General features: G+C 44.1%; 1 protein-coding gene across 1 annotated transcript; it reads left to right on the forward strand.

Annotated features, from left to right (window-relative positions):
- The first annotated feature begins 555 nt into the window (after window positions 1–555).
- Window positions 556–1,490, forward strand: LOC120446740. Its single transcript, XM_039627864.2, has 2 exons — window positions 556–1,153; window positions 1,238–1,490. Exons 1-2 carry the CDS (start codon window positions 556–558, stop codon window positions 1,450–1,452), a joined length of 813 nt encoding a protein of 270 aa, XP_039483798.1. The 3' UTR covers window positions 1,453–1,490.
- The last annotated feature ends 16,009 nt before the right edge of the window (window positions 1,491–17,499 follow it).

Raw genomic sequence — 17,499 nt, forward strand, 5'->3', positions numbered from 1 at the left:
TATGAGCACTGTGGCGGACAGTTGCCTTTCTTCCGCCTTCAGCTTGCCCATTAATTTTGAGGGGCAGCACCTTGCGAACCCTGGTTGCCCCTCTGAGGCTGGGGTCGCGTGGCGTTTCCCGATCTTGGGCAGCATTCTGCGGTCTTCCGGCCGATTCGCCCGCACGACCAGCAAAATGTGATCGGTCGGTTCCGACACTCCCGCATCCAGTGCTCCTGGCTTCCGCACCTATGGCAGGCTTGCGCTGGGTTTAGCACAAACCCCCGCCGCGCCGGGTCTGGTCCTCGCCCGTTCGTCTCGTGCCTCGACGGTCCTGTGGGCTCCTCTTGGCACCTTCTGCACACCGTGTGCTGTTCCCCTCTTTGGAAATCCCGCTGGTGGCGGGCTCTTTGGGTCCGCTCTGATTCGAACCGCTCCCTCTGGGAGTCCAGTTCCTCGAATTCGTCGGCCAGGACCATCAGAGCATCCAGGTTTCGGCACTCGTATGGGCGGACAAACATCAAAATAAGGCAGCAGTTGTAAGACATAAAATTGGAGATTTTATTTTATTAAAAAATGAAGAACGTTCCGGCAGCCGCAATTTTGAATCTGCTAAACAGTCGTCCAGCACATAATGAGTGTCATGCAGTGTATGCAAGCCGCATGGTAACAACGTTGACAACAAAATGGTGCAACATGACAGCCGAGAAAATAGCTGTGTCAACTGTACTAGGACACATGGCGAATTTTGACAGCCGTTTGCAGCGTGTGGCGTTTTCTTCAGATGCTAGCTCGAGGCATCAACTGCAGATGGAGTTAAAGGCGTTTACCTTTGAGAAGAACGGACAGACGGAAGGTACTGGTGGAGATCACAAGCGTGCCAAAATAATATGCCACGCATGCAAGCAGCCTGGGCATAAGATGGCGAATTGTCGACTCAAGCGATCTGACGTGGAGGTCAAGCAGCAGCAGCAGCAGGATTTGCGAAACGTCACTTGCTATCGTTGTGGACAGCTTGGACATTTGGCGAATCGGTGCAATCGGTGCCCAGGGGACGGGTCTCTTTACCAATCAGCATTTCTAGAGGGCTTGCTTTGGTTGCACGCAACCAAAGTTAGTATGCAATTCAATGCAAGTTGTACCTCGCCAAGAGCATCCTGTCATGACCTGTTAAGTAAGTGTGAAACAAATAAACGAATTTGGTTAGGGCATCAATTTGTACCATGACATATTCCTTAATATCATTCCTCCCACTTAGTTTACCCGTTATATCGATATGCACTGTATGCCATGGGACATTTACTTTTGCGATTGGATGTAACTCTGCTTGTATCTTCCCAGATGACTCCTTTTCAGTTTTTCACGTTGTACAACTGTCGACAAAATTTCGAACGTACTTACTCATTTTGGCAAGCCAATAATATTGACAAGTCGAGAGTCCTTTTCCAACCTAAATGCATAACGGACTTATGAACTTGATTGATTACCGACCATCGAATTGCATGCGGCACTACTGGCAGACAACGAGTCCTTCCATTCCTCTGTATTTTACGAAACAAGACCCCTTTTCTAAACTCATATGTCTGGGGAATATCATCTTTAAAATCTTTTGTTTTCAGTTTATTAACAATCATTTGAGCCAATCATTTGAAATTTCGGCTGAGTTTACACGTTTTTCTAGGATATTAATATTTTGAACTGGTGTTGCATCAGGCACGTGATTCCTGGATTCCACAGTCCAAAGTCCTTCCCTATATTCTATTTTGAAATCATAAGATTGCAAGTATGCCTACCAGCGATGCACCCTAGGTGTTAGTTCAGTTTTTGTTCGCGATGCTTTTAGCGAATTGCAATCCGTTAATACAACAAACTCTCGTCCGAGCAAATAATGCCGATAATGTTTAACTGATTCAACAACATTCAATGTTTCCAATTCATACGAATGGTATTTAGACTCAGCAGGGCAGGTGGTTTTACTCCACCACATAAGGATACCCCGGCCCCGCGTATCGTTGTCGTTTCCTGGGTGGGACATCATCTTCGAAACACCCCATCGGCGTCCCCCATCTCCTACATTCTTCCCGATTCTCCATATTAAAACCCTGGCCAGCAGGCCCCTTTTAGTCCGCCTGTCTCACAAACAAATATTTCTGCGGAGGATCCTGGGGTGGCTCAGTATATATCCAGGCCCGTGATTAGCATCCTTACAGATGGAGCCCGAAAAGGGACTAGGCAGGATAAAAGAACTCTTAACACCCATCATGTATTAAAGCCCCACAAGTAGAAAAAAAAAAATGGACAGAAAATTGAAGGCTAGGGACGAATGTTCGCATAACAACCACGTGGGATTGGCAAGACATAATTCGGGACACGAAGATCGAAAACACGAAGTAGGACAACAATACGTGCTCAGACATGAAGAGCAGAATACGAAGGAAGCGACGGCGCCGCAGTCGGCGTTGCCGCCGCCAACAAGCATAGGTCTCCCATCCCTCTCACACACAACGTTTCTGTCCGCATTTTAGTTTGACGCCGATCAATATTGGGGACAGTCGTTCACCAGCTCCCAACCGAGCAACACCAAGTATAAAGACCTCCAGCCGGGCGACCCTCCGAGCCACATCGTCGACCAACAGCTAAACAACAGCGGTTGACTAACAACCAACAACAAAGAAAAAAAAAACGTTTCTAAACTCTCTCCCGAATAACATTCGGTGACCACGAGGCCAGCCGACCTTTCCCGCGAAAATTTTCTCGTGGTCACTGTCCACATGGGGGTGACGAGGATATCACAAACCGTCGCTACCGCCGGACACCGACGACGCGACCAGTGCACCGACCACCAGCCACACCTTGGCGGTACCACGCAGTGCATTCCTGGGGACACGAGGAAAATCCGAGGGAGCGTCGCGCGCCAATTCTCCCCTGGTCGACGCGAACGCAGGTTCCGTAGTGGTAGATAAAGTGATAAGATGGGGCCCACCTTCGACTCACTCAACTTCGTGGAACACGTAGAGGAGTGGGCACACACCGTATTGACCAGAAGAACTTGTCTCACGCTTTCGTGGTGTTACCGACCGGGCGAGCCGAGAACTGGTTCCGCACCAGCGCATTGCGAGGAAATTCCTGGACCGAAGTCCGCCGGGAATTCCGAGAATTCTTTCTACCACCCCGATACTACCAACGTCTGGAGGACGAACGCCGGACGCACTACCAGAGGAAACAGGAGCCTTCACCGCTGGATATGGGGGCCACGCACAGCTTCATCAACGAGCGCCTGGCGAAACATCTGGATAACGGGAACAATCTTTGAGCCATCCGATCCCAGGTCAAGCTGGCGGATGGGACAAGCCGAGAAGTAACACAGACACTCAGAGCTACAGTACAGCTGGGCGAAGCTCGGGTCAGCATCTCCGCTATCATCATGGCAGACGTGTTGGACGATCTCTTGCTTGACACGGATTTCCTGTGTTTCGGAGCAGCGACCCTTCAATGCGGTGGGCTAGACTCACACTCCAGCCACCCACTAGGGATCCATGGCCGAACAGACGGGAAGCTGACGCACAACAGCATCCCGAACCCCACGGACAAGAAGCCGCATCACGGGCACACACGGAATCCCGCCTCAGAAGCACAACCTGGGACAGTGTTGCACCACCAAAAAGCCTAATCTGAAGCGACGCGGTGGACAAAAATCACTTGACGGGCAGCTTTGCGTGCCCGACCTACAGAGCGAGCTTAAAGGGAGTAAAGAGCCACCACAACGCTTGCCCAAATTAACGTAATCCAGATCAACGTTAACCATTGTGCAGCTGCCCAGAGCCTCCTGGCTCAGACTGCGGCGGAGCGCAAAGTAGACATCATGCTCATAAACGAACCTTACGCCACTGGATGGGGACACTCCTCCAAGATCCTAGACGAATCAGGGAAAGCAGCCATTAAGTGTTACAGCCCTTTTCACGATCAGGAACTGGCTTCCTCACCGATGCGGGGAATTGCATACGCAAAGATAAAAGACGTACATATGTACAGCTACTATGCTCCGCCTAGCGACAGCCCCGATTAGGACGAAGAGATGCTGGAGGTGCTTGTGCGCAAGCTGGAGGACGCAGCCCAAAGATTATTGCAGGGGACTTCAATGCCTGGGCAGTGGAATGGGGAAGCAGTGTATCCAATCCCCGAGGTCGAGCTGTGATAGACGCTATGGGAATGCTGGACCTGAAAAACGATAGGGGCACGTCATTTATTGACGTAACCTTTACCAGCAGAGGTCTCGTGGTTAATTCTAGCTGGATGGTCCACGACGCGGTGACGCTGAGCGATCACGCTCTGATTTCCTTCAGCCTCTCACCGGAGGGTACGGCAGAGAAGAGCGAGCGGGCAAGCATGGGACACCAGGAAGATCGACGAGGACATGCTGGCACACCAAATCGATTCCCTGATAATCCCAACTGGCGATGCAGAGAGTATGGCTGCTGACCTCACGAATATGATTGTCAGACTTTGCGACGCAGCCATGTCAAAGAAGAAAAAGGCACAGCGCAAACCACCAGCATATTGGTGGAGTGCCATCCTAAGTAAGGGCTGAATGCCAGAGAGCTAGAAGATCACCTCAACGAGCCAGGGGCAGAACCCACCACGTCGACCTCCTGGAGGACTACAGAATGAAACGCTTAGAGTTCAAAAACGGCATAACGGCTGCCAAAGCGCGTGTTCATAAGGAATTGCTAGAAAGGGTAGACGGAGACACCTGGGGCCTTGCGTACAAGCTGGTAACTAACAAGCTAAGGAAGAAAGGGGTAACACCATCAGACCCTGGGATTCTGGCCAACATTGCTGTGGAACTATTCCCAGCGCATTCCACATTATGGCGGCCAACAGCAGTAGCCCCAGTTCCTGATTTCCCGTGCGTCACAGAAGGAATGGCCTAGACGGAATTCCTGGAGCAGTCGTCAAGGCAGTGGCTTTGGGTAGATCTAATATCTTCATGATCACCTTCTAGCAATGTCTGTTGAACAGGGTCTTTCCAACGAGGTGGAAGAGCCAAAAACTAGTCCTGTTGCCGACAGGCAAGGACCAGCACAAGCTGCAAACTGCTAGCGCCGACTATGCCTGCTCGACCGTCGGGAAACTGTTCACACGTATCCCGTATAGTCGAATAGAATCAACTTTCTTACTAACTCACAAAATCAAATTTTTAAAGAACTAGGCCATAAACAAAACTTGTTGAGGAAATTACAATATATAAATAGAATTGACTACAGTATCGAATTATTGCTTAACCATCTTAACGATATAATCGAAAGTTTTTTACTTGCAAAACTGAATATAATCCCCAAACTTATTTTAAACAAAGAAGAAATACTAAAGTTAAAAAACTTATTTCAATATTAAAACTTATAAACTTAACTCGATTTTAACTACTAGCGTTGAAAAGCCTCTAGGATTGTAGATGGCAAATATTCACCATTTAATCTCCGACACCTACAATAACAAAAGTAAAATTTACCCCCTAAGAAAAATGTTTAAACATATATAACATACTTATGCGATAACGACAATATCCCTACAAATCAAAATACGACCTGCATCGAAAGTCTGTTGCAAGAGAAGACCAGCTTCTGCGACATACAAGAGACTAGCACTTTAACAGACATATTTTAGGTAAAAAAGGCTACATATTTATTTTTAACGCAAAAAATATAATATATACCGACACCTTAATAAAAGGGTCAGCCATATGTAACGAACTGATTTCATAGTTTCTGCCCGCTATGGAATAGAACGGCTAGCTCAGAGAGTTTGTTTGTTCGTCCCACCAAATTTATGATTTCTGTGCTGGCCCGACCAAAGAGAAGACCAAGTTTCTGATTAGAATAGCCTTTATTTAGTACCACTTGGATAATAGGGATACCTGCGATCCTCGCCTACGGATGCGCGTCGTCGCTCCTCCGTCGTCCTTCTTCGCTGGTCCCGTGTCCACGGCGTACTGGGGCTTAGGATGTTATGGGGAGGGTGTATCGTCCGTGAGATAAACTAGCGCTTCTCCCCGAACAACCTTTGCCGACCAAAGACTCCACCGTCCCTTCTGTGTATGCCTGGCACTCGTCGCCTCTGCCAATAGACCACCTGCTGGCTCGTACGAGGCTTAGGAGGCTTATGGGGGCAGGATGAATCGTCCGTGACATACTGACCGACTGTCTCGCTGTATGGATCTCCGCGTATTTTCCTGATTGGCTGCCTGAATCTCTACGTACTTTAATTGACTGACTGTGTGAATATCCACGTACTTTTACTGACTGAATGTCGCTCTGACTGTCTAGCCGCACGCCCGTGTCCTGACTGCGCGAATCGCGCCCGCACTCTGCGCTTGCACGTATGACTTACGCGTGTTTAACTGACTGACCGTCCCGAGCTACGCCTGCGCCGTCTCTTTTTTAAGCCGCGGGGATCCTGATATTTCCCTTTTTACGAACGGCTCGCTCAGGTGCAAGGTCCAACTCATGTCCCGTTAGTTCACCGTGCGTCCTCTTTGTGCCTGTCCAAAGTCCGCACCGTTACCGTATGACCTCTACGCCCTTGGCGGGTTCGAGTCCAAGGTCCAGCGCGGTACCGTTAATTCACGGTCTCCGCTTTGCCGGGGTCCAAGGTCCATTATTCACCGTTCGACCTGACCGCCCTTGGCTCCTCTCGCATTCCAGCCGTCTTCGCTGTGGCTACGCCGATCTCCTGCACCCGGACTTGTGGGGAGTTTTAAGACTCCTCACAATAAGCAACCTATAAAATATAATTTAAATATTACAGAAACGCCAGATAAAATAAACTATATAATTCACATAGACATCTGTTATCCTAAAAGAAATGTTATTTATTGACAAAATGTCTAAATATGCCACCGCACAACATATTAAAGACAGATCTTGGATTTCCTTGCTTAGCGCAATGAAATTAAGAATTCAATACCTAGGAAAGCCGAAAAAGATCATAACTGATAACGAATTGCCGTAATAAAGCAATTTCTCCTCGAAAATAATATAGATGTGCACTTTACAACTCCTTATAAGAAAACTGGAAACTCGGACGTGGAAAGATTACATTTAACCCTCAATGAACACATGCGATTGTATAATGCTGATCCAAACAATATTGACACTATTCAAGATAATGTTTATAATGCAATTGTTTGTTATAATAATACAATTCATTCAATTACAAATATTAGACCGATAGATTTATTTAATAATATACTTTGTCACGAAGACATCTCCAAAATATCGGAAAAGCTAGTAAGAAATAAACAAACTTTAATTGCTAAACGAGTCAAACTTCGCAAATATATTTGGTAAGAATAATCAAGTAGGAAAATCAAATCCAAAATACAAAGAAATAAGTAATTACACGCAATACGGTAACTACTTGATTAATAATAAAGACCATAAAAGAAAAATCTATAAGGATCAGGTGAAACGGAGATATAAATATCAAAATGAAGATTGTGAAAACTAGCATTTCTGTACTCCTATTATTCTATTTTGGCTGATAAGGCTTTATTACGTGATGGAATTTGGGTTGGAAGCAGACAGGCTGAATCGAAAATTACTTAAAACTTTGTACATATTTTGCTAATGCGCATGCAATAACAATAAAAATCAGCACTTCAGAAGAGCAGAACAAAACTCTAGCGTTCGCCTTGAAGTTCGCTTGTCCGCCAGCAATTTTTGGGCAATTATACTTTTGTCATATTGCTGCTCTGTAACATTGCAATAGCTGAACGACAAAAAAATCCATGAAGAAATTCGCACTTTTAAAATTTAAATACATTTAGTTTGGTTTTTTAATAAGTATAAAAAATGTTCTATAGAACATTTGGCCATGTAAAGCACATTGACAAGGAAGACACGAAGGACGTTGAAGACAATTTACTGATTCAGGAAACTAATGCAGAGAATAATTTAAAATGCTAGTCTAAGTCATAGAGTTGTCAGACCGTTCAAAGTCAGACAGAAATAGATATCAATAAAAATTTGTTTAATAGCCAATTAATAATAAATGAAACACACTTCTGCAAAGTAAAACCAAAGACATTATAATAACAAGATGCGTAACGGCCATACATTGGTTTTGCACTATGCAGCCACTTTTTTGGTGACGGCCGAAATTGCTCTCTTTTCGCTCGCCAAAAATTGAGAGCGTAAAAATCTAAAAATAGAATTGACTTGCTTGTGTGAGTAAAAACAATAAAGGAGATAGTGTGTATGTGTGCGTGCTTGTGCTAGAGGACGATTTTCGGGCCGAAATCAATTTTGATCTAAGAAACAAATTTGATTAATGTTTTGGTCAATTTCGATTCGTAACTATTATGGTTTGAAAGAATTTTTTTAATATTCGTTTGATAAAAGCGCCGCTCGAATTAGCTACCGTTCACATATTTATATTTATATTGTTAATTAATAATATGTAATATATCTTATAATCGATACCCAGGGAACACCATGGGGAGGCCATTACAATTGTAATGGGGTCTTATATTTACATATATGACCTTCGAGTCGACTTGAAATGTTTAAATGTTCAACATTAAAACATTTCCATGTTCCCCAACTAAGCTAGTTTTCTAACTATTGCTTTTTATTATATATCGCCTCTTTTTTTAATTATATAATTTAATTTTTAAAGTCGTCAATTATTTGAATGTTTATATTTTTTTCACTTATGAGATAAAATGCTGAGTTTAGCTTGACTTTTTTGTCTATTAGCAATAACAGTCCACTTGCAATGCTTAAAAAGCAAAACTTTTATAAGTTTTTTTAAAAGATCTATTTTATGCTCATAACATTCATTTTCTACATGAAACCATAATGAGAAATCACTACTCTCATTTGTGCACTTAATGCATTAGTCTACAATAAATTTTTGTTTGTTTTTTATTATTTTTAAAAATATTTTCAAAAACTTTAATGTGTATTTTACAAATATTAAAAAATAGAACAGATGGTGCCTTTAGTTTTCCGAAGTCCGATTCTGTCGAGTAGTTTTTCTCATGTATAAAAAGCTCTGACGGAGCTGTTAAATGCTCGGTTTCTTTTAAAATTACCGATCTGCATTTTTCGCAGCTGGATCCCTTTGCAATATATCCAACAAAATATCTACTCGAAGTTAATTCAATGGGTATATCATTGCACAAAAAATTATCTATATTTTGGTCAAAGTACCTCTCATTGCCTTCTACAAATTCAGAAAATGATACAGAGTATTCTTGCTGCTGTATTTCTTTTCATCAAAACAAAATAAAAAAAAAATAATTTATCTGAATCTTATTTGCATTTTAAATATTGAAAATTTGTAATTTTTATACCAGTAATTTGACTAACTAACTATAATAAATAATAAAAACATATACAAAGTAAATTTTAAAAACTACTGTAATTTAAAACAAAGAATTTTCAAAAAATAGAAATTACATTTAAAAAATAAATATTTCATAAAAATAATTCATAAAGTAAAATATTATTTATAAAATAAATAAAATTTTGGAAACTGTTCATTGCAAAATTGATTTCTTGATGCACGAAGTGCGCACATAAGCACCGAGGAATCATTGTCTTCTTATATTTTTCACACGTCGCACGCTGAATACTCTAATGAAAACTATTCTAATATAAAATCATATTTGAAAATTATTATGCATTATTATGTACATAGATTGTGCTATTATTATTTCTATGTTGAATTTAAATAATTTTTATGTTAAGGCAATGCAAAACTAGAGTTTTTAAGTGGTGGCAATTTATAAAAAATAATATAGATTTAAAGTCTAAGAACTTTTAAAATTAAGGGCATATTTGGTCATTTTTACAATGCATGTGCATACGTGTGCACCAATACAGTGGTCAGCTGTCGCTGTATGCGTACAAGAGAGCTGGTGGCTCTAGAGCTCTCCGCTCTCTGGCTTTTGAACAAAATTTCGAGAAAGCCTGGAGCCACTTGAAAAGCCACAACGAAAAAATCGTGTGCAAAAAAATCGTATGGCGTTACGCATCTTGTTATTCTAATGTCTTTGGTAAAACTAATTATATTTTTTTAACAAAACCGGTCCCACTATATTCTTTAAAGGTGATAACCCTCAGCATTGAAACACGAAAAGGTTGGTGAACACTCGGTGTTATGTATGTAGCACTGTGGAAGATTTTTTTTAGAATATTGTTTTAGTAAAATTGTACAGTTGGTTTCTGTAATAGGAAAGCTTTCAATTCATTACTTTCGTTTGATAAATTAGCAAAAGCACCAATTGATTTTCCCAATCACAATCGTCGCTATGGCTGCTTTGCGACACCTCGTAGTACTTGGTCAGACAACGCTGCAAGCAATACGAATCTGTGTCCAGATAGCCAGGTGTCAAAAGCGATACTCCTTGTTGGGCGGATCCTCTGAATGTTGGGTGTGATCTATACGGGCTTCCAAATTTGTACTATACATGTTAACCAGCAGGGCAAATCGCACATCAGTGACTGAGAGACACGAATAACTGAGTAGTCTGCACCCCGCCCACTATGTCACCGAGGAATCCTGGATATACCTAAAAATATCAAAAAAAAAAAAAACGACCAAAAAATTGAATGTAATAAATATAGGAACAACAACAAAAAATTGGTTATTTTAAGACAAGCAGTGTACTACTGCGGTCTATATAATGATGGCTTCAGAAGAAATACCTGGCAATTGTCTCCGACGCATACCCTTACCACGAAAGCTCATACACAACGATCTTGGAATTCCGATAGTTGCTTAGGAAATCTTCAGACTGATCTTCAGCAGGCTGGACATCAGGCTGGCTTGTGCAATTCAGAAGACTCCCAGTGAAAACATAATAAGGCCAATGTGATCAATAACCTTAAAGTAATAGACCACACAGATGACATTCATTCACTGTGTGTTTCAATGCTAATGAGCATTGAGCTATATATAACGGGTGTTTTTTTTAGAGGTATAGAACTTTAAGTTGGCATTACTGTTCAAGATGGCGACCGATTTAACAGCTGTCAAGTGATTTATTCTCAGTTTGGTTTGGCAATTCGTCATGCGTGCTTACAAAATCCAACTCGTGCAAGAATTGAAACCAAACGATCATCAAGCAAGGCGTAGATTCGTCGAATGGGCCCAAAACGAGATTGCTGTTGTTCCCGATTTTTCATAAGCCTCCAAGATCTTGTGATTTAACACCGCTAGACTACTTTTTGTGGGGCTATGTAAAGTCATTGGTCTATGCGGATAAGCCACAAACGCTAAACCATTTGGAAGACAACATTCGCCGTGTTATTGCCGATATACGGCCAAATATTGGAAAAAGTCATTGCAAATTGGACGTCCAGATTGGACTACATCCGAGCCAGCCGTGGCGGTCATATGCCAGAAATCATATTTAAAATGTAATAAAATTCATGTCAATCGAATAATCCATCGTTGTTTTATTGCAATTTAAAGTTCTATACCTCTAAAAAAAACACCCTATATAATGATAGCTATCGTCACATAGCTATAAGTCTTCACAATTTTTATAAAATAATGAAATCATTAAAAATCGTTGTATATACAGAGAAAATTAATACAGTGAATAACATAAGTATGTATATCAAATAATTCAAAATAAATAATAAATTAAATCAAAAGTTACTTAAATACACAACTTAGAAATTTATGTAAAAAACTCCATGGCTTATATAATATGTTACAATGGTTATATTATACATATGTTCGTCTGTCATTCCGTCCGTATGAACGTCGAGATCTCAGGAAATATAAAAGCTGGAAAGTTGAGATTAAGCTTGTAGACTCCAGAGCCGCAGCGCAAGTTTGTTGCCACACCCACAAACCGCCCAAAACTGCCACGCCCACACTTTTGAAAAATGCGCTGTCTCTTGTTTTTAATTTATGCATATAGCAAACATATAACTATAAATATATGTATGTTTATAACCGCTATCTGATTCTCCGTACTTTTTTTTGTATGAAATTGTTGTTACTTTTTTTTAGCTGGCATTTGAAAAAAATGCATAGGTCCACTAATTTCTTTTGTTTGTTTTGCCTGATTTTTATTCTCGGCTATAAATATTTGATGTTAATTTGCTGATTATCATTGTCAATGCCCTGCTCATATATGCTAAGACTTCCGACTTGGTAGTAATATTTCAGTGTTTCCCCTATATTGAGAGTCAATACGGCGCTGATGAACTTTGACAATTATTGGAGTAGAATTTTCATGTAAACTTTTGTGCCCGTTGGACTGGATATCTGACACTCGTTAATTATCAAATTATATTTTCTGTGTTGCTATCAGTCTTACACAACAAGCTAGTGCACCTCTCCCTCTACTTCAGATTCTTATCTTCTCTAAGTGTGAATCATAAAGGTTTTACGATCTTATAAAGATGAGATACGTAACATCGTGTAACGAACTGATTTCTTAGTTTCTGCTCGCTACGGATTGAAACGGCTAGCTCAGAGAGTTTGGTTGTTCGTCCCACCAAATTTATGATTTCTGATTAGAATAGCCTTCATTCAATACTACTTCGACAATGTGATGACTCGAGGAGAAGAGCGATTGCACTAGGTCTATGTGTGGGCACGAGGGGGGAATGGCAGCTGTCTGTGCCGGGTTGGTGACTACTCCCCCCTAGCATGGAGTGAGGGCATAATGATGGAATGATCGGAGCGACAATAGGCAGCTGGCATTCTGTAAGCAGGTGGAGGATGTGTATGTTGTTCCGAGATGTCCAGAAGGAGGCGGCTATGACTGCCTGTAGCCGGAACAGTATGTATTGTAGTGTTTTATATTTTCTTATGTATAGGGGGCAAAAATAAGTAAAATTTTTCTGCGGTGACATCTTCAGTATTATCGTATTCGATGCCGTTTATAGATAGTGAACAGTTAAATTATTTAATTATGTGTGAGGAGGCAAATACAGAGCTGGTGATGAGAAGCAGACGGCAGCATATTAGGGAAGCTGGAGAAGGGCGCAAGGATCGATGCGCCGAGTCGAGATGCTAAACGACAGGGTCTCATAGGCTGAGACTGCCGGGAAGCGCAGGTCGAGAGGAGTCAGGAGCAATTTATTTTGAGGATCAAGATGCCACGTCGAGATGCTGAAAGACAGGGTCAACTAGGCTGAGACGCCAAGGCTGCGATCAACAGCGAAGACGGCTGGAATGCGAGAGGAGTCAAGGAGTCAGGTCAAACTGTAAGCAACGGACCTTGGACCCCGGCAATGCGGAGAGACCTTGAACTATCGGTACCGCGCTGGACCTTGGACTCGAACCGGACAAGGGCACAGGGGTCCAACGGTAACGGTGTGGACTTTGGACGGGCACAAAGAGGACGCACGGTGAACTAACGGGACATGAGTTGGACCTTGCACCTGAGCGAGCCGTTCGTAAAAAGGGAAATATCAGGATCCCCGCGGCTTAAAAAAGAGACGGCGCAGGCGTAGCTCGGGACGGTCAGTCAGTTAAACACGCGTAAGTCATACGTGCAAGCGCAGAGTGCGGGCGCGATTCGCGCAGTCAGGACACGGGCGTGCGGCTAGACAGTCAGAGCGACATTCAGTCAGTAAAAGTACGTGGATATTCACACAGTCAGTCAATTAAAGTACGTAGAGATTCAGGCAGCCAATCAGGAAAATACGCGGAGATCCATACAGCGAGACAGTCGGTCAGTATGTCACGGACGATTCATCCTGCCCCCATAAGCCTCCTAAGCCTCGTACGAGCCAGCAGGTGGTCTATTGGCAGAGGCGACGAGTGCCAGGCATACACAGAAGGGACGGTGGAGTCTTTGGTCGGCAAAGGTTGTTCGGGGAGAAGCGCTAGTTTATCTCACGGACGATACACCCTCCCCATAACATCCTAAGCCCCAGTACGCCGTGGACACGGGACCAGCGAAGAAGGACGACGGAGGAGCGACGACGCGCATCCGTAGGCGAGGATCGCAGGTATCCCTATTATCCAAGTGGTACTAAATAAAGGCTATTCTAATCAGAAACTTGGTCTTCTCTTTGGTCGGGCCAGCACAGAAATCATAAATTTGGTGGGACGAACAAACAAACTCTCTGAGCTAGCCGTTCTATTCCATAGCGGGCAGAAACTATGAAATCAGTTCGTTACATATGGCTGACCCTTTTATTAAGGTGTCGGTATATATTATATTTTTTGCGTTAAAAATAAATATGTAGCCTTTTTTACCTAAAATATGTCTGTTAAAGTGCTAGTCTCTTGTATGTCGCAGAAGCTGGTCTTCTCTTGCAACAGACTTTCGATGCAGGTCGTATTTTGATTTGTAGGGATATTGTCGTTATCGCATAAGTATGTTATATATGTTTAAACATTTTTCTTAGGGGGTAAATTTTACTTTTGTTATTGTAGGTGTCGGAGATTAAATGGTGAATATTTGCCATCTACAATCCTAGAGGCTTTTCAACGCTAGTAGTTAAAATCGAGTTAAGTTTATAAGTTTTAATATTGAAATAAGTTTTTTAACTTTAGTATTTCTTCTTTGTTTAAAATAAGTTTGGGGATTATATTCAGTTTTGCAAGTAAAAAACTTTCGATTATATCGTTAAGATGGTTAAGCAATAATTCGATACTGTAGTCAATTCTATTTATATATTGTAATTTCCTCAACAAGTTTTGTTTATGGCCTAGTTCTTTAAAAATTTGATTTTGTGAGTTAGTAAGAAAGTTGATTCTATTCGACTATACGGGATACGTGTGAACAGTTTCCCGACGGTCGAGCAGGCATAGTCGGCGCTAGCAGTTTGCAGCTTGTGCTGGTCCTTGCCTGTCGGCAACAGGACTAGTTTTTGGCTCTTCCACCTCGTTGGAAAGACCCTGTTCAACAGACATTGCTAGAAGGTGATCATGAAGATATTAGATCTACCCAAAGCCACTGCCTTGACGACTGCTCCAGGAATTCCGTCTAGGCCATTCCTTCTGTGACGCACGGGAAATCAGGAACTGGGGCTACTGCTGTTGGCCGCCATAATGTGGAATGCGCTGGGAATAGTTCCACAGCAATGTTGGCCAGAATCCCAGGGTCTGATGGTGTTACCCCTTTCTTCCTTAGCTTGTTAGTTACCAGCTTGTACGCAAGGCCCCAGGTGTCTCCGTCTACCCTTTCTAGCAATTCCTTATGAACACGCGCTTTGGCAGCCGTTATGCCGTTTTTGAACTCTAAGCGTTTCATTCTGTAGTCCTCCAGGAGGTCGACGTGGTGGGTTCTGCCCCTGGCTCGTTGAGGTGATCTTCTAGCTCTCTGGCATTCAGCCCTTACTTAGGATGGCACTCCACCAATATGCTGGTGGTTTGCGCTGTGCCTTTTTCTTCTTTGACATGGCTGCGTCGCAAAGTCTGACAATCATATTCGTGAGGTCAGCAGCCATACTCTCTGCATCGCCAGTTGGGATTATCAGGGAATCGATTTGGTGTGCCAGCATGTCCTCGTCGATCTTCCTGGTGTCCCATGCTTGCCCGCTCGCTCTTCTCTGCCGTACCCTCCGGTGAGAGGCTGAAGGAAATCAGAGCGTGATCGCTCAGCGTCACCGCGTCGTGGACCATCCAGCTAGAATTAACCACGAGACCTCTGCTGGTAAAGGTTACGTCAATAAATGACGTGCCCCTATCGTTTTTCAGGTCCAGCATTCCCATAGCGTCTATCACAGCTCGACCTCGGGGATTGGATACACTGCTTCCCCATTCCACTGCCCAGGCATTGAAGTCCCCTGCAATAATCTTTGGGCTGCGTCCTCCAGCTTGCGCACAAGCACCTCCAGCATCTCTTCGTCCTAATCGGGGCTGTCGCTAGGCGGAGCATAGTAGCTGTACATATGTACGTCTTTTATCTTTGCGTATGCAATTCCCCGCATCGGTGAGGAAGCCAGTTCCTGATCGTGAAAAGGGCTGTAACACTTAATGGCTGCTTTCCCTGATTCGTCTAGGATCTTGGAGGAGTGTCCCCATCCAGTGGCGTAAGGTTCGTTTATGAGCATGATGTCTACTTTGCGCTCCGCCGCAGTCTGAGCCAGGAGGCTCTGGGCAGCTGCACAATGGTTAACGTTGATCTGGATTACGTTAATTTGGGCAAGCGTTGTGGTGGCTCTTTACTCCCTTTAAGCTCGCTCTGTAGGTCGGGCACGCAAAGCTGCCCGTCAAGTGATTTTTGTCCACCGCGTCGCTTCAGATTAGGCTTTTTGGTGGTGCAACACTGTCCCAGGTTGTGCTTCTGAGGCGGGATTCCGTGTGTGCCCGTGATGCGGCTTCTTGTCCGTGGGGTTCGGGATGCTGTTGTGCGTCAGCTTCCCGTCTGTTCGGCCATGGATCCCTAGTGGGTGGCTGGAGTGTGAGTCTAGCCCACCGCATTGAAGGGTCGCTGCTCCGAAACACAGGAAATCCGTGTCAAGCAAGAGATCGTCCAACACGTCTGCCATGATGATAGCGGAGATGCTGACCCGAGCTTCGCCCAGCTGTACTGTAGCTCTGAGTGTCTGTGTTACTTCTCGGCTTGTCCCATCCGCCAGCTTGACCTGGGATCGGATGGCTCAAAGATTGTTCCCGTTATCCAGATGTTTCGCCAGGCGCTCGTTGATGAAGCTGTGCGTGGCCCCCATATCCAGCGGTGAAGGCTCCTGTTTCCTCTGGTAGTGCGTCCGGCGTTCGTCCTCCAGACGTTGGTAGTATCGGGGTGGTAGAAAGAATTCTCGGAATTCCCGGCGGACTTCGGTCCAGGAATTTCCTCGCAATGCGCTGGTGCGGAACCAGTTCTCGGCTCGCCCGGTCGGTAACACCACGAAAGCGTGAGACAAGTTCTTCTGGTCAATACGGTGTGTGCCCACTCCTCTACGTGTTCCACGAAGTTGAGTGAGTCGAAGGTGGGCCCCATCTTATCACTTTATCTACCACTACGGAACCTGCGTTCGCGTCGACCAGGGGAGAATTGGCGCGCGACGCTCCCTCGGATTTTCCTCGTGTCCCCAGGAATGCACTGCGTGGTACCGCCAAGGTGTGGCTGGTGGTCGGTGCACTGGTCGCGTCGTCGGTGTCCGGCGGTAGCGACGGTTTGTGATATCCTCGTCACCCCCATGTGGACAGTGACCACGAGAAAATTTTCGCGGGAAAGGTCGGCTGGCCTCGTGGTCACCGAATGTTATTCGGGAGAGAGTTTAGAAACGTTTTTTTTTTCTTTGTTGTTGGTTGTTAGTCAACCGCTGTTGTTTAGCTGTTGGTCGACGATGTGGCTCGGAGGGTCGCCCGGCTGGAGGTCTTTATACTTGGTGTTGCTCGGTTGGGAGCTGGTGAACGACTGTCCCCAATATTGATCGGCGTCAAACTAAAATGCGGACAGAAACGTTGTGTGTGAGAGGGATGGGAGACCTATGCTTGTTGGCGGCGGCAACGCCGACTGCGGCGCCGTCGCTTCCTTCGTATTCTGCTCTTCATGTCTGAGCACGTATTGTTGTCCTACTTCGTGTTTTC

This window comes from Drosophila santomea, chromosome 2R (assembly GCF_016746245.2).
Source record: "Drosophila santomea strain STO CAGO 1482 chromosome 2R, Prin_Dsan_1.1, whole genome shotgun sequence".
Lineage (NCBI taxonomy): Eukaryota > Metazoa > Arthropoda > Insecta > Diptera > Drosophilidae > Drosophila > Drosophila santomea.